This window comes from Limanda limanda, chromosome 22 (genome assembly GCF_963576545.1).
Source record: "Limanda limanda chromosome 22, fLimLim1.1, whole genome shotgun sequence".
Lineage (NCBI taxonomy): Eukaryota > Metazoa > Chordata > Actinopteri > Pleuronectiformes > Pleuronectidae > Limanda > Limanda limanda.
The window spans coordinates 9,715,974-9,743,590 of NC_083657.1; the positions used below are offsets into that span (position 1 = coordinate 9,715,974).

Sequence of the window (27,617 nt, forward strand, 5' to 3'; positions counted from 1 at the left end):
GGTGTTAATTATAGGTTTGGTTTTTCTGCGAATGATTTGAAGAGAAGTCTTGGTTTCGTATGAAAGACACACTAATTGGATTGGTTGTCACAACCTTTTTAACTTGGAGGAAATGTTGTGTCCTCAAACAGGGTTATGCAAAATGGCAATGTGATCTTCTGGAGAGAGTGATGCTCTTTTAATAAAAATATTATACTTTGATGGGAAATTGAGGAAACTAGCAATGAACGCTGAAAGATAAGGACACACACAGAAATTAGATTAGAAACATTAAAAATGAGACAGTGCTAACCTTTGTAATCAGGGGTAAAGCACAGGAATTTGAAGAGGTGTGGGCACCCTTAATGGACTTTCTCAGGCAACGGTAGATTATATCTATCTGTAGGGATATTGAGTGTGACATTTTTATTTTACTTATTGTTATTATTTTACGTAGGTATGTATGTTTGTGTGCGTGTTTATCTTTATTTTTCTGTATGTATGTGTATGCAGTGAAGTTTGCCTGCATTTCATTGTGCAACTTGTGGTATGTGTGTTTTGTAGGTTATTATTGGAAATTAATGAAAAAAACATTGTTAAAAAAAAAAAGGCCATTATAGTTTGAATATGTTTTTTGAATAAAGCATAAAAGCCCAAAAAAAAATAAAAAAATAAAAAATTAGACAGTTGACAACAACACTACACAACAAGTCACCTGAAGTCACCTGCTAGAATGGAAAAGAACAACATCAATCCAATCAAACTAAAACTAGCCACAGAAGAAAACAGATGTATTGCATTTTGTTTGCACGAGTGTTCATTTTTTGTAAATGTGTGGACTTTTATCAAAGACTCTGTAAAGGTACGGTGATTATCTTCCCCGTCTTCAGTACTTAGACGCTGCTAAGTGGAGCGTGGGTGGGAGACGTGTCCTTTAGAAATTGGACGTTACAAAGTCCTTGAGTGAAAAGGCACCAACACTTCCGTTCCACATAAAAAAGGTGTATTTTTCCAGAGCCCAGTGGCAAAACAAACATGAGAGATGAGCTGTCGGAGAGCAGCTCGTGAGTTCTTGTGATCGGTCACTGCCGCAGGCCTGATCGCCTCGGGCCTGGATTTGTCCCAATTCATGCATTTGCCTTTATTTTCACTTGCTATTTCAAGTGCACTAGTGTGTTCACACTGACCGCTACGGCAAGAAGCAGGTGGTGCACAAAATGGTCAAATAGTTTAAATGTAAAACAATGCACACTGATTCATGTTCGTGTTTTTTCGGGGGGAAGGGGGAGAACATGGACATTTCCGTTACGTGCACACAGGCTGTGTTGGATTTGAGACAACACAACAGTGTAGGAATTCATCCTCTGCTCCAGCGACTACACACGTGAGCTCGCAGTGTCGTGCTCATTGTGTGAATTTGAGTCCTCTTGCAGGAGGTGTCATCTGGGATGCGCCCGGGCCCCCCCGTCTCACTCGCGGACCCAGGTGTTGGACATCCCCTGTAATTGCCCCCCCACGGTTCGCCTGTGTGCACCACACCTGAACTTCCGACAAAAATACACACCAACGGTTGTGAGTGACACAAACTCCAGCTCGCACGTCCTGTCACGGAGAACTGACTCGCCTCCTGACAAGCCTCTCAATTCCCCCGAAACCTTAGAAAATCAATGAGCTATATAATTGCTTTGAAAACATATTTAGCACCTCTGTTGCTATGTAGTGAAGAAAGTGAAATGTAGAGTACGAGTAGATGTGTCTATTTATCCGTTTTATTCTGAAACTCCAGCTCTCTCTGTTCATTATGCCTTTAATTGGTTAAGACTCCCACTGATGGACGCACAATTTCTTCAGGAGATGGGAAAGAGCAAACAAGTGTTTGTTTATCAAAGCCGGGGCCAGTGAGTCAAAAGTCAATTTATCTTGCTGAACGAGGTGGCAGAAGCCGGCCGGGATTAAAGAACTGGGTCTCGGGCCGACTCTCACCTTCAGCGCTCTCTCAACTCGGAATGAGAGTGCTCCATCATCCGGCGCGCTCTGTGACACCGGCTGGGCAACCGGGTGGAAAGAGCAATGGGGTGTCGTGCTCTCCCACAAGCACCTTCCTTGTGGCGCGGCCAGGCGTGCTTTGGTTTCACCTCACGCATCAACTGCACATGAACAAAGAGGAAGCACCTCGGCGGCCGCTCGTGATCAAGGCCATTACGGCAGACGGCAACATGAAAGAAAAACGCATTTGTCTTTCTATTCTTTTTTACATTGGGAAGTTACGGTAAATGAAATATATGTTCAGATTTCACTTTTTTTGGCAAAGACTTCACGGGAGCGAGCACCAGCATCAGCACTATTCAGCAAACACATTTATTACAAAGCCTCCCCCAGGTAACAAGACATTACTGCAAGCGGTTTTTTCGCGCTGAGCCTCACAAAAGGCAGGTCTGCCGTTTGACTTTCTCTCCTTCAACTTGTTTTCCAACAGAGAAAACACTCGCCAGTGTTTGCATCACATTCATTTTAATTAGAGAACGTAGGCATCGCGAGGACGACAACATGCATTCTAATTTAATCTAATTACCTGAAAAGCAGGACTCTATCCATAACTGTCACTTTTTAATCACGAGGTTCCTTTTAAAGAGCAACAGAATAAGTGGAACCAGAGGAGTTTCTCATCATCACGGCGTCACAACCTCATGGGCAGTAAATGCCGGGGATACGGGAAAAAAAGTAAAAGTTTGCCTTTGACACACATGAACCACATCTTTTCCACTTAGCCGGAACTTTACGATCCTTATTAATTGCCATGCACAGCATGCGCACACACTTCTGAGATGGAGAAAAAAAATATGTATCTGGAATGCACGGGGAGTTCTTTCACATTTGCCCCCAAACAGTCATGCTGAAAATCTAAGGCAAATTTTCATTTTACGGCCCGTCAGCTCCCTGATACAGAGCAAATGAATGCAGCAGCAAACAAATCTATCAAATCCTACATCAAAACAACCGTGCTCTCTCTCTCTCTCGCTCTCTCTCTCTCTCTCCCTCCATGTGACTTAAGGACAGACATAGCAGAGGAGAGGAGCGAGGGAGGAGAGGAGGAAGCTAGTGGGGGGGTGGACAGTGCTGAATGTATGACCCAACCTGCTGGCTCCGGAAAGGCCCTCGGCGAGAAAGTGTTTTGGCTGCGACCCCGGTTACCTGCAAACTCCATTTGACGAGTGAGAGCAAATTATTGCTCCGAGGATTATGTCTTACACACGGAAACATAACTCTGTTGTGCCGGGGAACAGTTAACGTGAGGAGCAATAAAGTGACTGGTAATAATTATTAGGTTTCAGCTGATATGGGTTTTGTCCAGGGCTGATGGATGATATTTGGAGCCGGTGCAGTAAAAATCTAACTCCAACACAGAAGTGCTGCTACTGTTCTACTCGCCGAGGTGTTTATTATTTTGTCCGTTCCATTTATAGCAAGAGCATCTGTATAATGCAATAAAGGCTCAAAAGGTACCAAACACGAGATCCTGCAAAATGATTGAAGGTAAAGCATTGAAAACTATTTTATAAGGAGTGAGTTTCCTTGATGATGAAGTATATTTCTGGTCAGCCGAGAGGTTGTCGAAGTTTCATGGTGAAGGAAAGGAACGCGGACCCAGTTCTTACAAGTATAATAATGTTTATTACACAGAAGTTTCACAGGTCAGGACGAGCTCTAGAACTCGGAGAAATCACCCAGGCCAAATAGTGAGATCTGACTTCCAGGGGTCGGACACACAGTATATATAGAGAGATTGGTTCCGCCCATGACTTCAGGTAAATGCCGTCCCCCATGGGATTACTGGCTAAAGAGGGACATGTTTTTGTGTCCGAACATGAAGACACATTGGTCAAGAACATTCCTTCTACACCCATCCATTAGCTAGTCAGAGGTCATTCCCAAAGTCAAGGATCATTTCAAAAAGGTAGAGAACTTCTAAGGTAAACATCTGGAAGACTATCTGAGAATGTCTGAGAGTCCAGAAGGCAGGTATCATAAACGTAAGCCTGTCATTATGTTTTGAACACATACCAAAATGATCTACTCTAACGAATATACGACAAGGATTTATAGCAGGTTTATTAAATTAGCTAAAACCGACATTCTACTGTAAGCACATTGTCCAATTTCCAGTTTCTGGGAATTTAAAGCAAATATACATTGTGATTCAAAATTAAAACACCATGCTCTACAGGTCTTTCTACTCTATTTATATCAATGAAGGTTTGCTACACAACATAAATGCCTCTCTGTATAATACAAAACCAAAATATTGTATGAACTGAATATTCCAGTTAAAACTTCTTAAACAATTTTAACAAAAACTTAAGACCACATTTATGGTCTTAAGATTTATTATAGGATTATTGTTTTGTACACCTTATTTAAACAATATTTACCATACTGCACATTTCAACTCTTTATTTTAGACCCTTTCTTGCCACTTCCACAGTTGTTTGCACTCTACTCAGAGATGCTATAGTTACTTGAGCTTTGCAGTTATGGCTTCTCTCTCTTGCTTGTCTTGAATCAAAGGAACCTGATGTCCATCGACGTCTGCAGATAATTATTTAATAATTGCTTATAATAAGGCTACCAGCTCTGCCGACGCTACGCGGGACTTTGTTGACGATCTGACGTTCATCCCCCTCCGAGACCCTCCGGCACGATCCCGATGAGAAACGTTTATTTTCTGACGCGGGACCCGGTGGAAAACAAAGGGTCTTTCAGAGGCATTGACGCGTGACGACAGCAGATGAAAGTACAGGTTGGAGCGGCTACAAGCGCACTGACGTATGGAGCGGTATCAGTGCAGTTCAATGCTCCTCGGGAGGCATCATGGTGGGTTGAAAATGTCAATTTCATGCCATACAGACTCTGATTAAAAAGCCTAATGGATACCTGTCTGAAACATGACAGGTTAATCAGTGTCTTTTCATCAAGCTTTTTGTCCATCTCTGCTTGAGCGTTCCCTTCCCTTCAACGGGAATGGCAAGAGGAGGAACGGAGAAGACATGGACAAGATGAGACATTAGACCTTTAATTAGAGGCACACTTATGAGCCACTGTGTCCAGCTCAGTGCTTCCGCTAAATGCACAGTGCATATTGATGTTCAGGAGAATGCTCCGAGGCACTTAGATTGTTCTTGCTCCTGTGAGCATTCCGACATAACCGGACCTTTGTTTTGAGATGACATCGGTTGATTCCATAATGGGAAAATCAGTCGGTGGACATCACACACACTGTAACTACAGAGCCGACACACACACACACACACACACACAAACTTACACTTCTGCACATCCATGCAAAAACAAATCTAAATTGTGATTTAGGAACTTGTGCTGATAAAAAAGAAGAAAAAAAAAGTAAACGCTAAAATTTGACTCTCTTCATCCGAGTTTTTTTTTTTTTTCACCAAGTCACTGCACTTGAAATGATGACTTTGGAGAAATTAATGTGCAACTGGGTTACTTTCAAAAGGCTCCGAGTACAGTGAGGGGGAGAAATGCAATCAGTCATCAATGGCCATAAATTTCATTGCCGAGTGAAGAGACTGCCGCGTTTGTGCTGACACTGTAAAATAGTTTTGACAGAGCGCGGGCTGGTTTTACAGTTATTCTTTTTTTTTTTTTTGCAATGAGCTTTTCCATTAGGGAAATATCTACTCTCAGTCTCTACCTCCACGGAGAGGCTGCAAGTGTGTACATGTACTGAAGAGGTTTTATGTATGTGCCTGTGAGTACAAGCGTGGTCTGCACACATCACAGCGGCGGCGGCGGCGGCAGAGAGCGGATGGGTGAGGTCATTTCCGGCTCGTCAAGTGCCAGTGAAACCATCTAATTTAATAAGCCATAACTCATGGTGTCGCCGGCACGTATTAGGAACCCAGGTGATGAATTGCACTTTAAAAGGCAAATAAACGCTATCAGAAATCTGCTTTTTAATGAGCGTGTGCACTGAATCACGTTGCCTGTCTACCGCGCACAGAGCAATGGGGCTTTGATGCCTCGGCGAGACCCCCCCCCCCCGGAGTCACATGGGGATCTGACAAAAAAAACATAATGCGCTGCAAAAAAGAAAAAATCTGCCAGTTTGCACCGCGGCGAACAGACATAATGATAACATAAGCTGTAACGGTGAACCGCTTCCTCACATGACCAGGCTTAGACCGACCTTATTTAAATGGTGATGAGGAGAATTTTCTTAAAGCAATGATTGCACCGGGGATTTGGGGGTGAAGCCACCACACTGTGACATCTGTGCTCGGGTTTTTACTGTTAATGAAACTGAATATTGTAGCCAACAGGTTTTTTTGTCACTGGTTATGCTAACTGCAGAGATTTTCAAATTGGGGAAAGCCTTTAATAGCTTCTTGAGGATTGTTAATGAAGTAGTATAAATGTTTAATTGTTAGATTTAACGATCTATAATTACTAGCAGAACAGAAATCGTCATAATCAAGTAACAAAAGGGCCTAAAACTCACACTCTTCATCTTTATATTTCCTTTGTTATGGTTCAAACAAATATTTGAATGCATTCATGTGGGTGTGCATGCAAGGGTTGTGTCATGTCACCCACTGTGATTTCTTCAACAACAACTCAAACACTACGCTACAGCTTTCTCTTGTACTTTTGCAATTTCTCGATTTCTCTGTTTTGTCCCTGCACAAAAGAAAGTTGTCATGTGTAAAGGAAAATAATAATAATAATTTTCTGGTGTATGGATCAATGGTTGCAGGCAGAGCTCCAACAATGAGAGTATATACTTTGTGTTTGGGCGACATTTCAAAATAACTGTGTTACATGAAAACCATGAAAAAAATACACTTTGCACACATTTATTGGACTGAAGTTAGGCTCAGTATTTGTGATTCTGTTTCTGATGTTGCTCTGGAATAAAACTGGAACGTGCAATACACTTGTCATTGTGTGAAAATAATAAACTTATAATTGACATTGCAAAGAAACTTGTTTTCCGACAAAGACATTGTACAACCAAGGTATCGGTAAAAGTTCCCTGCAGCCCCCTTGTGGTGGAAAATGATTCTGCATGACAGCAGCCTCAAACCTCTACTGTGTGTATTTGAATCTCTGCAGGAAAATCAGGTGGGAGATACCACCAAACACAACGTATAAATGTAACCTCTTCCACAGAGCCTTGCGCACAGTTTTGCACACTACCCTAGTCCCATCACCCCACCACCCCACCCCCCCACCACACACAAACACACACTTTAATCATTTAGATTTCCATTATCACAGCTTCCCCTTCTCATTACTCAACCTGGTTCTCCTCACTACCGAGCCATGAACCGAAACTAATTCATTACCTCGTCTTCACCGCAAGATTTCGATCTTTCCGGATTTTTATTTCAAACTCAAACGTTTGACGTTTTTTTCTGTATTTTACTCACAGAACCCGTTAAGATTCATGAATCTAGGTGAATCACAAGCTACAGGATAAAGCTGCTCCAGTGAGTAAGGACAAAGAGAAGACAACTACACACAAGGCAATTTCACTGGGACGGGAAAGGGCGACTGGGAGGTTCCCATCCACCCGCAGGTTGTCAGTCACACCAACCTGTGCCTGGTGGCTTTGAACACTGTGTGCGACCGTGCCCGGCGTGTTCTTTTTACTGTCGTCCCCCCCCACCCTCCCTCCTCCTCCTCCTCCTGCTCCCTCAAGCTATTTCCATCCTGCTTCAGCGCATTTTCAAATCTAAGGGAAAACAAACAAGCAATGTCATTTCTCCATTATTTGCAAGGAAGCCCACCGCTCAAGTCCTGACACCCGCATAATGAGAAGTAGACGTACACGCAGCCCCCCCCCCCCCCCCACCCTTCTCAGATGAGAGCTCGATTAAATGATCTACAGCTACGGCCCGAGGACTTTGATCACTTTGTTGGATATGGAAAAATACACTGAAGTCAAATTTGCTCCGAAGACAAAAGGCGATGTTAGTCCTCGGCGGCTGCGTTTTATGAGCTTTTAAAAAATACTTCACACGTGATGTGGTGACAAACATGTTTGAGAACATGAAAGGGGTTTTATCAGTAAAACATCAGTCGTACAACTTCTGGCAGCGACTTCAATGGTTCAGCACGCAAGCTTCCCTTCTTCTGAACCCTCAGAATCGTGGGGGATAAAAAAAGACTTCATGGGAACATTTTAATTCCCGTCCACAGACTTAACTTGAAAAATTGTCAAACCCCAACACTGACATCGGATTATGTATTTTTCTTTCTCGGGTGGAAAAAAAAAAATCTGCTGCCTTGGCACATAAATAAAGAAACGGCCTAGAGCGGCTCGCCATAGATGCTCAGAGGATAACCAGGAAGAGGGAAAAAAGGGAAATTAATTGGGAAACTCTGGGCTAAAGTGTGATTGTGACTTTGATCAATGACTGGGGAAACTCATTACCAGCATGGGCCAGTGCGGGAGGCGGACCCTAATTGCGTGCCAGTCTGTAATCCGGCGCCGTAATTGACAGCTGGATGAAGCAGGTGTGCCCGGTGACACGGTGGCGCGATGAGAGAGACAAAGGAGAGAGGGACACCGAGATCACAAGATGGCACCGGAGGAAACTGGGGCTGGTAATGGGTGGAAAAAAAGTCAAAAGGGAGTTTCTGAGACTTTACTTGGCACATGTATCTGAGGTCAGGGAGATAAGATAAGATAAGATACATTTTTATTTATCCCACACACATGCACAAACATGCACAGACACACTCATGCAATTGAGGGAAATTGTCCTCTGCTTTTATCCCATCTGGTGCAGGACACACAGAGCAGTGGGCAGCCATGTACGGTAACCATGTAAGGTCCCAGAGTTTATTCGTCCTCGGACCGAAGACAAAGGAAGCACTGAAAGGAAATGTCGGTTGTTGGTGTTGAATGTTTGGACTTAACACTTAATTGTGCCTGATCACATTGTGTATATTGTAAAGGTCCAGGTTGGGTCCTGTTCTATTACCACATGTCCCAGGTTATAATGTGTAATAACCGAGCGGACCCAAGAGGACCTGGCTAACTCTTGGACGTCGGAATATATGCATCCCAAGGATAGGATACATACATAGGTAAGACACATGATTTAGTTTTGCCAACTTGTGAAGTAACATTAACTTGCCAAAACAATCCGATTTATAATCTAAATCTTGAAAATTCCTGCAGTGTTTTGATGAAGGTTAAATACAGAACAATCCATGAGGCAGAAGAAACTACCTGCAGAGCTCAGAGACAGAATTGTGCTGAGACACAGATCGGAGAAAGGCCAGGAAAGTCTATTTCTGCAGCCAGGGTCATAATTCTCAAATGAAAGAAGTTTGGAACAACCAGGTGTTTACCCAGAGCTGGTCGCCCTGGCCAAACACAGAGCCCGGGGGAGCAGGGCCTTGGCAAGAGGGGGTGACCCGGAACCGAAGGGTCACTCTGGCTCAGCTCCAGTGAAGAAGTAAGTTAATCCTGGAGCAACCATCTCTGCAGAACTCCAGCGATCTGGGCCCCCGGTGGGAAAAGTTTTCGCAGAACGAACCTAAAAGGATTCTCACACTGAAATGTCGTGTGTAAAACTTGACTGACGGTAACCGAACAGCTTCCACTTGTCGAATGTCTGCGGCGGGTGATGTCAGTGAGTCAGCCTGTGAGTTGCAGGGCCAGTTAAAGGAGGTGCTTCGCATCTAATAAAGAGCACACTCCAAACAAAGCCTGCCCGCTTGCTTAATGTGATACACCATTAGAGAGAGGCTTTTGTGGGCTTTTTTTTCGCCATCTTCTGGCAAGCTCTCATAGACCAGAGGCGAAGAATGTTGAATTCAATCAAGCACGCCATAATTCCTTTCAGTGTATGAGTGGGGCTGACTCACAGGCGTCTAATGGCTGCTCATAATCAAGCACCATGATTAAGCACTTGGGGAAGTGGGCACACACTGAAAGTCCTTTTGGAGATGTCCTTTCCCTTAGAGCTAAGTACACTCATTACCTTGCGACGGCGGGGACGTGGGTGCTTCATTAGCTTTTATGCAGAGTTGCCTGTATTTGCTCATAGTTTTGCTGATTTCCACCGGAGTGAAAAAGATTCTCCGAGAGCCCTCGATGGAGAACAGGCTACGCGGCGACAGGAGAGTCTCAAACTGCAGTAATTGCAAGTTTCACGGTGTCACTCCGAGCAGGAAGTGAAAGAACAAGTTATTTATTTTTAAACAATACATTTTGAATAAGCGACAATGTTATAGCAACTTCCGGAAATCACAAAGAAAAATACTGTGCAGCTGTGAAATTCAGAACTATACATTAAACTATGAATTTTTTCCAACAGGACATCCCACAAGACCCCACAGTAGCACCATTGGGAGCAATGCCTGAAGGCCTGGAAAGGAGGGCCAACGAATACCTGCTAAACACACTACTCACAGCAGCATTGAAGTGTATAACAATCAAATGGTTAAAACCCGGCCCACCCACATACAATATATGGACCCAAAAAGTATGGGACATCTACCAAATGGAGCAAAACACATATTCATTAAGGCTCCAAAGGTCTATCTTTACTAAACGATGGGCTCCAGGCCTTGAGCGGTTATCTGTCAACTCTCCCTATTCACATACATTATACACCATCCTCTCTGAAAAGCATGTATAGCATATACTACATTCTGGAGTGGACAATTAGTATTTCTTTACCTCTGGTTTTATTTTCAGTTTACTTGGTTTTTCTTTTTTCTTTCCTCTTTTAATTTAATAAATTATGCATGTAATCAACCATTTATTCTTATCCCCCCCTCTTTTTCTCTTGGAGTGAGCACTGTTTGATGTTCTTTCTATGCATTGTACACTGTACTTGAATACCATGTATAAAAATATAATACAGTTGAAAAATTGACAAAGAAAGTAACTGTCTGAAAATGCATATTGTTTTGTTGAAAACTAAATAAAAAATAAGTTAAAAAAAAAAAAAACTATGCATTTTTCCTGCTTCAATCAGCAAACTACAAATTATGTGATGCAGAACGTCCCATGTCTTCCTTTTTATGTTTTGTGCCCGTGTAACACTTACAGTACCAGTGCCTTTCAAAGTAAAAGCCCTCTGGAGACTCAATGCATTTATTTATTTTAACAAGCTTTTTATTTATTATTGCAGGAATGGAAGATGCGCTGCTCTATATTGTAAAGTCCTGGCTATTAGTTGAATTCAGAGTCTTCAAGGATATACAGGGGTCGTACAAGAACACCCAGGTAGCAAGCGGAGAGAAAAGACATGTGTGAGATGCAGCACATCAGAGCCAACGCCATCAAACGCTGAACAGTGGGACGGTAACTTGTTGTTTCTTGTGGTTTTCGTCCAATACATTCAAAGCACCCCTCCCACTAAATGAAATGATACTTTTGATGGGTCATGGTCGGCCCAAAGTGAGCGGAACCTCTCCGGATGCTTTGATTGTGGACTAATTATAATGTAAACCCTGCCTGTAGAGACTTGACTGTGGCTAAAGGCCAGACAGAGGATGACATTCTCCACATGGCGAGCTCCATTAGGAGATCCAGACAGATGCTGCAGCCGCACAGACTCATTAGCGAGGGCCATCGAGGCTCTGAACCATTCACTACAACTTTGACTACGGCCATCTGTATTCTAAAAACACCATGTATCCGTTTCGAGCCTTCTGACGTCAATCATGGAAACTTTGACACCACGTCTTCAAATGTGCTGACTGACACGTTACAGAACCAGGGTTGAGGGAACATATACGTGCCAAAAGCATTCATTTAACTCAAGCTGATTTCAGTTAACTCCTGGTGAGACGCAGGAGGAGCTCGGGCCTGGAGTCAAACCCCACAGGGCCCAGAACCTCCAGGTGAAGCAACGCCCAAATCCTCATGACCTTGAGGAGGGCCGAGTGGCAGAGGAGAAACAGATCCTCCGTATTTTCTCAAGAGGAGGTGCACGTGTGAAAGGTGAACTCTGGGTAAACTCCGGGGTCGATTCTCCGGATTTTACCCAGAGGTCTCGTCTTAAAAAACGGCTACGGCTATTGCTCTGCTCATGAGTTTTATAAGTATGGTTTTGCTGTTTCTACGCCTTTAGGCATTGGGGAAGATGAATTGCCACAGAAGACTTTTCGGAATCATATTACAGTCCATAGATTATGACCATTGTAGGTAAACCTCCTGGCAAAAAGATTAGTCTAATTAGTTTTCTCTTCAACTAAGCTCGTCTGTGGTTGGAAACGTCTGGTGATGCATTGCCTCTTTAAAATTTAGAGCAGCGAGCGGAATGCCACTTTAATCGAGTGTTTTACATCTTCCAATCTGTTTACCCTTGTCATCCTAATGAGACTTGAAATGCTCAAATGGCTCTCCAAACGATTTATTGATGGCGATTTGCTAAATATCGGGTTGAGGAAGCCGGGGCCGCGGGAAAAAACAAGAAGAAACAAGAAAAAACAAAAAGGAAAAACCCGGGAAACAGTCGAGCTGCTCTGACTTTTCCACATCAAAGACATCTTCCATCAACTCGGAGCCGTTCCTCCTCCTCAAAATATGGATTTGATGATACTCATCTCTCACGCCTAAAATAAGCACAGACAGATGCCTGACAAATGTCCCGATATCTATCAAAGCACTATCTCCTTGTCTTGTCCCCCCCCCCCCTATCCATACAGCTGCTGGAAATATATCACTGCCTCTGATCCCGACTGTCGACATGTCTGCCGAATGTCACACAAGGTTTCAGACAGGCTGTCGGTTTGTGTGTGTGTGTGTGTTGTGCGGGCAAACATTGTGCGCGATGCATGTGGGGCTGTTGTATGATTGCCTACAACACACACACACACACAAACACACACACAAACAGATGTAAGAGGGAATGCTACTGTATTTCTGTGACCGTTGCTGCAATCGTTCGTGCATGTGTGTGTCTGTGTGTGTGTGTGTGTGTGTGTGTGTGTGTGTGTGTGTGTGTGTGTGTGTGTGTGTGTGTGTGTGTGTGTGTGTGTGTGTCTGTGTGTGTGTGTGTGTGTGTGTGTGTGTGTGTGTGTGTGTCTGTGTGTGTGTGTGTGTGTGTGTGTGTGTGTGTGTGTGTGTGTGTGTGTGTGTGTGTGTGTGTGTGTGTGTGTGTGTGTGTGTGTGTGTGTGTGTGTGTGCACGTCTGAACACGAGCCTTATCCAGAGAGGGATAAATCCAATCCATTACCTGGCGGGGCTCAGGGCAGCTCAATCGATGGCACTCTCAGTGGCTGCTGATGAACTTCCCTCTCTGACAAGGTGTATCATTCAGACCTGTCGCAGAGCAAGACCGTCTGGCATTTCAAAAGCACTGAGGAAAACCCAAGGCCAGAAATTTGACTGGAGGGAGAAACTCGGCGCAGAGTCCACACACAAACACACACACAAGCGCGCACGTTTGTGTTTCTAAAAGATAGCTCCCCTCACAGTTTAGTTGAAAGGCTGCAAGTCGAGCTGCATGTGAGCAGAACGCAGAAATTGCAACACCCTTAATTCAGCCCTCAGAGCCACTGAGCGCAGGCACGGATTGAATTCAAGCTGTAATTACACTCGCACACAGGAAAACAGGGAGCAACAGTCTTTGTGCACGTCGACGTCTTCCACTCTCCTCCGAGTAGCTTTTCTTATTGTCTGGCTGCCACTTCCCTCCGCTCTGAAAGGGGGAAAAACTAAGGGATGGAGAGATGGAGGAGCACTCAGTGTGGAGGAGGAGGAGGAGGAGGAGGAGGAGATCAAATGGCAGGGCGGTTATGAGATGTGTGTCTGATGCCTTTTCAGACGGGCGCTGTTTTGGCCGCCGCACCAGTCAATCACGATTACAATGGCGAGGAGAGATGGGAGCAGTGGTGCAGAAAGAGCAGGAGTGATAATTACAATGCAAGGGACAAGATAATGAGAACACGCTGCACTCTCCCAATCATTTCATGTATCAGCTGCCGAATGACCCCCCCCAACACCACCACCGCACCACCACCACCACACACTCCTCCGACAACCGGCAATCACAGGTCATATTTGTGGGATCCAAAATGAATTAATTCGATGACAGCGGTGGGGGTTGTGATCCATTTCTGTGTACGCACGTGTTGCTCTGTGTGCACGGTTCTGTCAAATGTCAGAGAATATTTACTCGTATACTTTTCCCCCCGTGAAATAAGCACGTGAGCGTTATCAGTGTCGGGCGGAGGAGAGAAGCTGGGAGCAGGTTGTTGAGAGGATGACACGAGCAAATTCCAAAGGATTCATATTCGTGCCGGTACATTTTCAATATTGTAATTAATTTACAATATTGAAAATGTAACGGCTGAGTTCAGTATAAAAATAAAAATCCTCAAAATCTAAACTCCCTGTCACAAAACAACTCGAACACTAACAGGTGATAATTTCTTTACTTTTAACCAAAGTTTCTTTCTTCTGTGTTTATCACAACAATGAACCCCGATTATTATTCGGTGCATTCCCCTTGTTGTGCTCAGAGCTGTGCACGCTGTCCCACTTAAGCAGAGTCAGCTGAGAACATTAATCAAACCACGCTATGAATTACACTTAACAAAAGGCATAAAGAGGCTTAATTGAAATTAAGTTGTTTATGATTGGCATGATTCTCAAGGTAACTTCTCTTCTAACTGGAGGAACTCGAGCTGGAGCTTTGAGCCATTTGGAAAAAGAGAAATCAGAAAGAAATTCAAGTATAAAGGTGCGATCAATCGACAGGGAAAGTTTTGTGTGACTGATATATTTTGTATTTGTATATGTTCGGTCTTAACATCAAGTGAAAACAACTGACGCCTCGTCCACACTAATGTAGATATTTAACAAACAAAACTTTTGTCAGTGTTTAGTCCAAATGCAAACAGTGTTTTAAGTTTAAAACTCATGATTTCACAGTTAACTTTGCACGTGTCCACTGTTCCTTTGTGTAATGAGAAGGCCCTGGAAACAACAACAACAACAACAGCTATACACCAGTGCCTCTACTTTTGGTTAGTGCCAGGGCACTGCACCACATCGCCAGCATCACTGTTGATGTAGACTCTAGCGCCCCCTAATGGCCTGGTTTCTCTCCTGTTTGAGTTCTTTTTGAGATATTTTGTAAAACCAAAAAGGAGAAAATATCCATCTCAGAAGAATAAACGCAGAAGTGCAGACGAGGCCTGAATGTTTCTTTGTGGTCTAATTGAGTCTTTAAAACATTGGGTCAACTCCATTCATTACATCATTTGGTCCCGGCACAGAACTTTATTTATGACTTTATATCATAACCCTAACAAGTGAAGTGCTTGCAACAACAATTTCCAGTGCTGCTGTAAAAAAAGAAAATAAAAAGGAAAAAGCTTTGTACTTTGAGAACAGCAGAGCCATAAGCTCGATGACTTGCAAGCGTGCAAGAGGAACAACGGCACTGGAGGGGTTGGTGGGGGGGGAACGGCGACTCTGAAAACCCCAAAGTCTTTGAGAGCATTAATTGTGTTTGCTTGCACAATGTCAATCAACTGATCCTTGCAACCAAAGCTGTTCACACACAAACGCACGAGGACGAGGACGAGGGAGATTACAAATTATATGCATCCGTGGTCTGTTTGAACAGGTGTCAAAGATAAGGTTGCTTTTTCCTCCTTGGCGTCAAATGAATGACAGAGTTGCAAAGCCCCCCCCAACCACCACCACCACCACCCACCCACCCCCGGATGCTTAGCAGGACTCAGCATTACCTTGAGGGGCTGCGGAGTAGATTACCTCGTTGACCTCACGCTCAAGGTTCCACTTTTGCTGTTCTGCCTCAAGGTAAACAAACTTCAAAATCTATTAATTTACATCAGGGCAGCCGAAATATTTAGTATATAAATCAGCACTGGGAAATACCCGGATACGACTAGGGTTGCAAAGGGGCGGAAAGTTTCCGGTAAATTTCCGGAAACTTTCCGGAAACTTTCCATGGGAAGTTTTGCTTGGGAATTTTGGGAATTTTGAAAAAAAACAAATTATGCGGGGGAAATATATTAGCATGCTGATTGAGGATTGTTCATCTGTTCATCTAGCCTATTTCCATTCATTTATCCATCAATTGTAAAATATGTTTACAGACGATTCCAATTGTTTGGCTAACTATTTATATCTCTGGCATTGCATTAGTATTTTTTTACAAACTTTTTTCTCATCTTATTCTACAGAACAATGCCACGTGCACTATCTCATGTGTGGAGACATTTCACCCCATCCAATGTAGAAGGAAAGGCTGTGTACATTTGCAAATACTGTGCAAAGACCTATGTTAAGGATGACACAAAGATGCAGAAGCATAAAGTCAAGTGCCCAAAGTTTCCTCAGGGCTCAAATCAGCCTATGACACAACAAAATGTTTATATTTATGTCTGTATATGACAAGGTAAATAAAGTTAGTATAAATTACCCACAACATTTCCAGTTTATTCCAGTTAATTCCCGTATATTCCCGTATATTCCCGTTAATTCCCATGGAAAGTTTCCAACTTTGAATATTCCCGAAATTTTGCAACCCTAGATACGACACAACAAATATATTAAAATGACGTGAATATTCTCCCATATGCATTAGCTTCATGCTCTTTGTGCACACGTGCGTTTCCTACATAGTGTGAGAACAGACAAAAGAAGGAGGAAGGTTGAAGAGAAAGGGACCACACAGTTAAAAGCTGCTCCAGGGAACAGGCAGAGCTAATCCGTGGTTATCAACACTTTTAAGCCTGCAGACTTCAGAGCCATTTGCAAACGCTCCCCCCCCCCTCCCACTCTCCTTCCATTTCTACTTTCCCTTTTTTTTTTTTCCCGCTGGCACACCGAGATGCTCGCGTTTCCACCTGAATCCGTGACAGACCGCACGCGAGCGGCGGCGGCGGTAATGGTTTCCAGGGAGACGGCAGCAGCAGTGAAGCCTTCGAGGTGTGCGTGGGGGGGAAAGGGGATACAATGCGTTTTCGCCCCCAATTCCTGCTCCCGGGCACGAGCCACTGAGTCCTCTATCCTACTTGAACCCATGTTTAAAACATCATCTCGGGCAGTAACAAGTGAGGATTGCAAACCACTGGTGTGTGTAGGAGTAATTCCACCGTGCACGGGGGGGGGGGGGCATTCGGACCAACAATGCACAGGCGGGTATTTAGAACTTTACACGTGCAGGAGATTACTGAAGGTGCTCTTGTTGTGCTCCGGTTCTGTAAATCCTCCTCTTACAGATACGAGGGGGGGGTTTGAAATTGTTTGTCCGGCTGCTGCAATCGAATTCTTTTCATCGGGTGAACGTGTACAAAAGAAGGAAATGCAACTTCTTATTGTTTGGCCTCTGTGTCCTTTCCAAAAGGTGTTAACTTCTTTGAAAACACAAAGCTACACGGGGAAAAAAGAAAAAATGTGGACTAAGGATAATGATGGACAGATAGGATATGATAGATATTTATAGAAACCTTACTGAGCCCATCAAAGTAAAAGTCACTTTTTCCATTCAAGTGACAGCTGACGTCAGTTTTTGTATGAATATTTGGTTTAATGCTAACTAATGGGGGGGGGGGGGCTTAGCGTCCCCGGCTAAAAAAAATGGGTACGAACAGTTTCTCAATTAGTTTGAAAAGAAATCTATCAGCTGGGGGTCAAAGCCCTAACATGCAATCAGCATGGCCTCTGTGCAAAATCAGGAAGATTAGAATGGGCACACACACACACAAAAAAATATGGTTTCTCAGCTAAAGAAAGGATTAGAATGTTTCAAATTGCAATTAAAAAAACACTCAAAAGTCACAGAGAGAGAAAGTTAACGGGGAGATGCGCTCGAGAAGTTCAGCGTCGTCTCGCTCTTGTGCCGTATGTTGTTTTTTTTCCTTTCTCCATCATTCTAATCCTTGTAATAGCTTCCAGAGCATTATGGAGTCAAAGCTTCCGTCTTGCATGATATTGATTTGCTGCAGGTGAGGAAAGCCGATAGTGGTTTGTTGCAGGTGCGGGCGGGCGGGGGGGGGGAGAAATAAGCGGCAAACGGAAACAAACAGGGCGGCAAAGGAAACCATCTTGGGGAGAATTGGACGAACGGCAGAGAAGGAAGACGCAGAACATAGAAAATGTTCAAATGTATCAAGCTACAGATCCATGTTTTGCCAAAGCCTTTGTCATTACAACCTTTTCAAGGGACTAATCTCAACATGTGTCCTGCCGGTGAGGAACACCGCCCCCCCTGCTCCACCACTGCCAGAAAATAAATAAATAAAACCTGGCTGCCATGTTTTTTTTGTATTTCCCTGAAGGCAGCTCTTCCCTCTGGAGCTGGTGTGCGACCGCTTTCCCTGCGACGAGCCGTCATTACGGTGATTTGGTGTCACGCAGGCGAGTGGCAGAGGCTCACAAGTGGAAGTTGTGGAAACAGCCCTGAGGAGTGAGAGCAAAACAAACCAAAACGATGCTTCAATGCTCCCTAGTGGCGAGTTATGGTAAAGCCAGAGGAGACTTCCCCATGTGTCAGGTGTTTCATCCCAAATCATGTTTTTAAATTAGACAAACAAATATCAGCATATATGCACCGTTGCTAAAACTTACCACACTATTATCTTATGACCTATAATATTTAGAACCAAAACAAAAAAATATGATTATTGAATTACCCAAAAAAACCTTAAGCAGGAGCAATTGCCACCTATGCAGCGTGCAGCCTCTTCTCCCTCTCCTCTCTTAAGCCAGCCTCTCAAGTCGGAAAATTTGGTAAATCCCCGGAACAGACTACACCCCGCTGCTGTACTTCTCCGGCGTGCTCATATTTAGGATTCCACCGACCTCACAGGGTCCCATTTTTTTAAATCTTCCGCGGCAATCAGATTTCACACTCTCTTCTGCTCCAAGTAAGAGGGCCCCCACCCGTAATCCTGTTCCTGCTGCTTGTCAGGATGACAACAAGAACAGAAGCCCTGGGGGCTGCGTGTGTGTGCACACTCTGTGCCTGTGTGTGTGTGTGTGTGTGTGTGTGTGTGTGTGTGTGTGTGTGTGTGTGTGTGTGTGTGTGTGTGTGTGTGTGTGTGTGTGTGTGTGTGTGTGTGTGTGTGTGTGTGTGTGTGTGTGTGTGTGTGTGTGTGTGTGTGCATATCTACACAACTGGGCACAGGGAGGTTTGCTGAGCAAGAAATACAGAAAAGATAGGAAAATCTGAAAAAGTAAAACTGCTGAGGAAGAAATTGTGTGGGGAAGGAAGACTACACGCTGATAACAGAAATACAGTTCATATACGATTGTGTTTAAGTTTGAAGCGAAAAATACATATTCCAAGTTTTAATCGTCTGTCAATTGAACTCATTATTTCGGTAAATATCAATATTGTACTTTACATCGAAATCCTTATCTTTTCTTTCCCTGCGAAACGGTTTCATCTGTTCCAGACTCATCCTGCACTCGAGGGCCTTTTCTCATTTCATGTCTGGTGATAATGCTTGCTGGGATTTTTTTAGCGAATTTGAATTTGTTATCTCCCCTCCCCGAGGCGACGAGTTCTGCCATTTCCCACCGGCCCACAGGGACCTGCCCCGGTCGGTTCCTTGGTTGAATCTGAAGACGCCGGCCAAGGTGGCAAGAGAAGACCTTGACGACAGAGCAGCCTTTTTGTCGAGGACTTTCCTCTGCTAGTTACCGTCAACTCAGCCGGGGGGGCATGACGCACATTCCCGCGCTATCAGCTGAAGTAAGTGCCAATCATTATCCCTTCCTGGTTTAACCACGCACCTGAATATGCAGAATCAAATATGTGGATTGAGCATCTTTAATCTCACCCTTGTACTCGTGAGTTAAATATCAACTTCTTTAAATAAGTTAAAAAACTAGAAATCCCTTCAATTAAATTAAACTGTCAATTGATCAACACATTGTCTAAAACATTTCTTAACTGGGACAGTGGAAACCTTTCCTTCACAGCAGAGGATCAAGTCAAATCATTTTTATTTCTGTATTCACAGTATATTGCAAGAACCTACAATATTATACAAAGAAACCCCACAAGTTCCACATTTAGTCATCGATAAAATTGAAAATCTCAGGAGTAAAGACGATAATTCACCGTTTTCCAAATGTTATCCCGCCCTTCAGCAAGAATATACATTTCAAACTTGTAAGAAGCAGAAACCACCATCTCAGTGGGAACTACAGTTGTATCTGCAACTTAACAACTTGTGATTTATTGGAGAACTGTTGTATTGGCCCTGCTTTAGTTAGAGGTAGAACTTATGAGCTAGCAACTGAGTTCATGAGGCTGAACACAGACAACAATGAGGAACTTACATCAGGACCTTGAAACAGTAATCATAGCTAAATAAAGATTACTGAGAGTCCCAGGCTCTTGAGAAGACAATCATACAATCTATGGAAATAATGAACAAAGTACTCATTAATGTGGAGTAGTATTTCTCAGTAAGTAGTATATTATTTCAAGAAGGTTCCTGTTATGACCATAGCTCATTTTATTTGTTTTCTATGTTCTATAGAAATTCTACCATTGTTAAAAATATTAAAATAGCAAATTACCATCCACTCCATGAAAATATGGACAGAGTTCTTTACTATATGGCATACTTGAACTTACTTTTCATAGAAATAAATAACAATATTGTTAGTTAGTATTATTAAAATGGTAGCAGAACAATGCAAATTGGTACAAAGTACTTCATGTTGTGGAGGTTTTTTATTATTATTTGAGGATAATTAGTGACTACGGTTATTTTACAGGGGTCCCTATCATGACAATAGCTTTCATTTGTTTTCAATTCAGAGCGAGAGAGAGTGGAATTGTTGACTCACCAATGGAGGACACTGCAGAGCTGGTTTCTGGTTGTTTTCCATTTCCTGGTTCCAAACTGGTTTAGGATCATCAGAACTCCTCAAACTCGAACTAATTTACTATTTACTAAAAACAAAACGAAAATAAATAAACACAACATTTTCTGGGTTCAAGTTAATTGAACTTTTCATATTAGTATTCTGATATTTACAAGATAAAAATCCACTTTAAAGAAGTTAATTTTTTCCCATTGAGTTGGTGTCATTGACTCACCTAGTATTTCCAATTAGCAGCCATGGTGCGTTCAAGGACTCCTCGTCATTTTCCCACGAACACAATCGACGTCCTTCAACAAACAAAACGTCAGATTAGCGAGATAAAAACGCGTGGAAGGCATTCAGAAAATAAACAAGTATTTCCTTAGTACCTATTAGCAACGCACCTAACAGAGTTCAGGTGCAGAGGCCAAGTTGTCTCAGATTGTGGTGACTTGGCACCTGTCAGGTATCTCTGTGTAAATAAAGGTTGTTAATGGAATAATCGAGGAGATTAAAACCCAGCAGGCGGATGATGAACTTCTCAGCGTCGGTTGAAAACATGGATCTGTAGTTGTTGATGATTTAAATCACATTTAAAACGTATTTAACGTCCCATACGTGCCACAATCATGTTGGTCAGAGGCTTCCCGGTCAGTGCCGCCATCTGTGGTCGGACACTGTACTGCAACTTAAGGTGGGTTGATGGATAGACAGACAGACAGACAGACAGATAGATAGATAGATAGATAGGTAGGTAGATAGATAGATAGATAGATAGATAGATAGATAGATAGATAGATAGATAGATAGATAGATAGATAGATAGATAGATAGATAGATAGATAGATAGATAGATAGATAGATAGATAGATAGATAGATAGATAGATAGATAGATAGATAGATAGATAGATAGATAGATAGATAGATAGATAGATATACAAGACCTAATATCTACCTTTTTTTATTTTCAACACTTCAAACCACAATATTATGCAATCTACAATATGACAGAGTACATATATAATCTATGTTGTATTAAAGTAAGTGTATTTCGTGTATTTTACTTTGTGTACCAGCAGGACGCGCTGTGCAATGACAATAAAGGCACTGAATTGAATAATTATCTGGGATAAATAACAACACAATTACTCCAATTATGTGATTTATCTGCAAGAACATCGAGGCACGTGTAAGCGTATATTCACTGATATAAAGGGAGAATAATAGGAGAGATATCCCTGAAAATAAAGAAATAGGGGAGCTTGACTTAAAAAAAAAGAAAGGCAGGAAGGAGCATGAGGAGAGGAGACGGTGCAGATCGAGGACATGGGGGGGTGGGATTTTAGCAGAGAAAAGGAAAAGACTGAAGTGAGTTGACAGAGTGAGAAATCATATGAGGATGAAGGATGTGAGTGAGCTTGAGGGACACTTGTGGGGGGGGGTGAGAGATAGAGAGAGAGAGAAAGAGAAAGAGAGAGAAAGAGAGAGAGAGAGAGAGCAAAAGGAGGAGGAAGGAGAAAACAGAAGTTTGACTCTGACAGTGGAGCACTGAGCTCAGCTGATGGCCCCTAATGAAGTACGGCAGCTGCAGAGGAGGAGCCCTCACTGACAGGCCCAGTCCCAGTCTGACGGATGGTGGAGGAGACACACACACACACAGACACACACAGACACACACACACACACACACACACACACACACAAGGGGGGAGACAGCAAAGATTTAAGCTCACTAAATCTGTGATAGACGTGCCATGCAGCGAGGAGCACAGGGTTGAGTGGCAGAACATTGTCAGGATCGTGTGAATCCAGTGAATACGATGCATTTCTCCCACTCATCTCCCAGTGAACATCGGAAGAATTATTTTTCTGGTCCGGGGCATTTCAAGTTCAGGGAGACATCTCTTTTTTTTATTGGAATTTATGAGTTCTCCTTTTTACAAGTGGGCTCAAATTGATTCTGAGGGCAAGACTTGTTATTCATATTACTAATAACCACTATTGCTAGTGTTTTTATTGTGCTGTTGCCATCTTGGATTTAGTTTTATTGTATTCCAACATAACCGTGTGTGTTAGAACCAATTTATTTAATATTCCCAGCTCTGGTGATGAGTCAATAAAATCCTGAAACACCTGCAGTGAATCGGAATCGTTGTCTCTTCAGAAAGATGAGAACAAGTCGAGGTCAGTGTGCTAGAAAATTAAAAAGTGGTCCCAAAGGGAGGTGATGCTAAAAATATAATTTTTTTCACACCTGTGACACCGACAAATTAAACCATGTAGAGAAAGTTGCTCAACATTGAAATTAAGTTTGAATCGTACAGTGCACATTCCTGCAGATTTTCTAGATCGAGTGGTAAATGTGACTGTTTGCAAAGTCCTCTACTTCCCTCTAGAGGCTGGGGGAAGAAGAGACTATAACAATAAAAACACATTCAAAGAAAAAGGTTTATTCAAAACAGACTTTTCAAGAGTCACAGTAATGACTTGTATTATTTTCATTTGTGCTTGTCCTACTGTGACATGCTATTAAAAATAATATTTTAAGTGTTTGGAAATCCTACATAGTTCAACATCAGTTGTATTTAAACTGTTGAGTCATACAACTGCTCTTCTGCAGATTCTGCCAGGAAGGAGTTCATAGAAGTGTCAGTATGGTATGATCAGACGACACAAATAAATACTAAAACAACATACAAATAACTTCCCATCACAACATGATATTTGATTTAGTTCAATCTGAATCGTTTACGTTGGTCAAATATTCTGTGGGAAAATCATATAATGCTCAAAGAAGTCAATTTCATGTTTATTGTAATAATGTGAACAAAATATAACATAATATAAAATAACAGGTCACCTGGAACTTACCAAAGTGAATATAAAAGTTAAGAGAGGGTTTTAAACCACATTTTAATGTAGTGAAAGGTGGCAAAAGTCTGATGTGTTCCAATATATTATCTAAATATTGTTTCTGAATAAGAGCAGTTGATAATTTACAGCCTTTAGAGTAGACAGTGCATTTCGGATTTGTGACAGCAGATGGCAGCAAAACACCACATTTCCTGGCACGTGTTGTAAACATTGGGCTGCATGTGTTGTTCAGTGGAAACTGTTCATTCAGTAAAAACATTTTATTTTATCAGAGCTCCATAAAGATACTTTTAAAGTTTTCATATTGATCAGTTTTCCACTTCTTGAATCATGAGGATTTGACATCAACACTTTCTTGAACACAACATGACTGGACACACTTGTATGGTTAAATAAAATTGTTTATTTAACTGTTAATCGTTAAAAAATAAAATAAAATGTTACAAAAATTCTTCTTAGGTCAAATAATTGTACAAAGCATGGCTCCAATTCAATCTTGTCTTGACATAGAAAAATACAAAAGGCACTGTGCATTCGAGTCTGCTGCATATAGAAAACATTTGAAACCAAGAAATAGTCCAACTACTCAGGTTTAGAACAATGTTAATAATAATGACCCTCAAAAAAAAAAGAAAACAGCCGGCCCTGTCTATTTCTAAATGAAGCTTATAAATGTCCAAGTCGTCGCGGTGCAGACTTGCTGCTAATAGAAGTTACTTTAAGAAGTCTGTTGATTTCGATAAAGATACAAATGGAAGGATGTAACTGTAAGGAGTGTGAAATGGGAAATAAACAGAAATACAGTGTAAAGACATTAAGAAAACACAGTTTCTTCAGGTGATGGAGTGTGCAGGTGAGGATTTGAGGAGAAAGGGACGCGTCTCATGCCGCTACATGATAAGAAATCAATTCAACATATTTACCGATCACGTTATAACCCCGGGAAACCCACACTGGTTCTTTTGGACTTCCTCTTTTCAGTTTGACAAAAGTGTGTGACCAAAAAAATCCTTCGCTTGTTATTCGCAGAGGTCGTTTGACACCACGCGCCGACAAGAATCAAAGTTTTGGCCTTTGTCGCCATAACGTGCCAGAGAAGACCAAAGAAATAACCAATGTGGGTGTCCCTGCTTCATATTCCCACAGATCCTTGGGATCCATTTTTAAGTCGTGAAAAAAAGAGTGCCCAATGTGTAAGATGCACCGAAAATATGTCATAATATCACTGGAACCTTGTCTTCTTCAAAATCCAATTCTTAACAAAATACAGAAACGGGGCAGGCACCTTTTAACACTGAAATGGGAGAAGCTAAACAAATAGAATCAATCCCTAGAGGAGGAGGAAGTAGAAACTGCAAGACATCGCATAATTCTTCATGTCAAATAAATCTTGTAATCTGCTGTGTGGTAAAGTGACGTTTTGTGATACATTCTCTTCTGACCCGACTCGTTGCCCCGGAGCACACAGCCCCAAAACATAACAGCAATCTACCGTCGGGCACGTTTCTGTACCTTTATGGTGCCGTGTACTGTGCAAATTCTAGTTTCATTCAAAAGCTTTTCATACCGAGAAAACGGCCACATGGCTATTAAGGACACCTCGTTCGTTTTACAATCTCTTTGGCACCAACTTCCTGTCCGGCTCGCGGTTGGGAGCAGCTCAGGAGTCAAACTGTGCGTGACGGCTCATCGTGGCGTCCGGTCAACGTCCATTGATGCGTTTGCTATAATCAAAGGAAACCATGCTCGTCGAGTCCTTTTGGAGTAACTGGATTCCACTTTGCGATCGTCTTAGTGGTGGAGTAGCCTGCGAGACAAAAGACCAAAGAATCAAACAATGCACAAAAGAGCTAAAGGTACAGTACTAACACTGCGCTATAGGGTACCTGATTCTGATCGGAGTCTGGAGGGCTCTGGTGGTCGAACATCTGGCAACGCCAGCCCCCTCCCCTCGGCATCACTCTCCCCCGATGACGCAGGCTCCTCTGCTTTCGTGTGCACGGCCGGCTTCTTGTGGTATTTGGCCCGGTAAGTGTCTGTCATGCAGTTATCAACAGAGAAGTAAGTGGTGGGAAGAACCCGTTCTGACAGAGTGGGGGAGCGTGTACCATCAGCGTGTCTGGGCTTGGGACTGGGCAGCCGCTCGTCGCTCTCGCTGGCCGACAGGTCGTTCCGGTCCTGGTCCGACGACCCCGACTTGGAGCTGGCGCCGGATGAAAGCCTGTGCTCGGCCGGTGTCTCGATCCACCGACGGTGGGGGGCGTGCGAGAGCGGGGAAGAGCCGTTCCTGGGTTCGTTGCGGGCGCTCGACCACGTTGGCACCTCCGGTGGGTGCGAGTGGACGGCAGATGGGTCAGAGTGACTGTTGCCAAAGGTCTTGAGGGGCAGGGGAGGGGGATGGTTGTGCGTGTAATGGTCGGCGGCAGTGCCCGTCTCCTCCTGTTCAGAGAAGGGTCCGGCGAGGTCATCGGAGCTGTTCCACTCCGAACTGCTGGTCTTCGCTAAGTAAGGGGGCACGGGACTCGCAGGGCTGCCGTCCACATTCTCCTCGTTTTCGCTGTCCAGGTCGAGGTTCCTATCCAAGACCCCGGGGGTGTAGCGGAAGGCCCCTCTTCTGTCACGGAGCAAAAAACATAACCGTCAACCATTTGACTTACACTTATGCCACATCGGCGGAGGAATTGTACTTAAAGCCGAGTTTTACCTTTGAATGAGCTGAGCAGTGAGGATGTTTGCATCTGGTTGATCTGGAGAGGAAGGACAGACACCTTGTGAGCATTTTTGTGTCACTAATGTGTAAACTCATGATCACCACAACCAGATGTTCAAAAAAGAAAATAAAGCTAGGTAACATCTGTCATGGGTTTATATTTAAACACAGCTAGGATATTTTTTTTTTCTTCTTTTTCCTCTGTGCCTCTCCAGCAAAGACATGTTATCTAACAGGGTCACGGTGAGGCCCTTTGCCTGGTGCGGGGGGGAGAGGAAGTATCAAAGCAGCCAGTCTGGCACTGCGCCCTGAGGCCCCCCCGTGAACCACTCCGACTGTCTGATCCAACCACACAACGTGGCCCCTCAAAGGGGAATTCGGGTTCATGTCCAGGCCCTGTTAGCTTTGGGCTAATGAAACAATAAGGACCCTGCGCGACCTCCTGCTGGTTTAGAAGCTGGGACATGCACACACCCCTGAAAACCCAGTGAAGTTCTATTAACCTATTAAGTCCAGTCGAGCCGTGATGCAAGGCCCGTGAAATTAGGCTCCGGATAATAGGTGATCTCGCCCATTAGATCAACACAAACACATGTGTAAAAAAAAAACAGGTGCCGGGGACGGGGGCGGGTGTGGAGCTTAGCCAAGTTAGCGAGGCCGGGTGTGATTTACAAGGCCCGAGACAGACAACAGCTGACTAACAGGGCGAAGGGAGAGAGTGAGTGGTTGAGGACCATCTGTGATGTGTCAGCATACACTCGTTTTGTCCCCCCCCCACCCTGTGCTCTCTCAAAGCATTAGTGGCTAAATCCTTTGTGCTGGCATGCAATTACACAGAGGTCAGACTCCAGACTCCAGATCCCCTCCACAACACTATTGCAATTTTAAGCCGCTAAGTCCATGTGGCGATTCACAATTTGATGCCGCTGATCTGCGATGTTGGCAAGCAACTGTAACAATATCGTGTGGGAAAAAGAAAATAGGATGCGGCCGGCGGAGTGTTGTCCTCCTCGACTTCGTGGTCGCGTGCGCCGTTTTCCGAGATAAAGCTTGAAGGGGACAACAGCTGGATATCGATGAGGCGAGGCTGTAGGAATCATAGAAAACGTTCTCAGAGATAACCTATTAAATAATCACTGAAACTCCATCTAAACCTGTGTATACTTCAGGTTCAGGGTTCGGCTGAGAGCCAGAAA

General features: G+C 43.4%; 1 protein-coding gene across 1 annotated transcript in view; it reads right to left on the minus strand.

Annotated features, from left to right (window-relative positions):
* Positions 1-24,136: 24,136 nt before the first annotated feature.
* LOC132996115 (inactive ubiquitin carboxyl-terminal hydrolase 53-like) overlaps positions 24,137-27,617 on the minus strand; it is a 31,325-nt gene continuing 27,844 nt past the window's right edge. Inside the window, exons 15-17 of the mRNA XM_061066437.1 lie at positions 26,416-26,458; positions 25,598-26,325; positions 24,137-25,518 (exon numbers count right to left, since the gene is read on the minus strand). Of these exons, the coding sequence (XP_060922420.1) occupies positions 25,442-25,518; positions 25,598-26,325; positions 26,416-26,458 (848 nt within the window). The 3' untranslated portion in view covers positions 24,137-25,441. The remainder of the gene's footprint in view (positions 25,519-25,597; positions 26,326-26,415; positions 26,459-27,617) is intronic.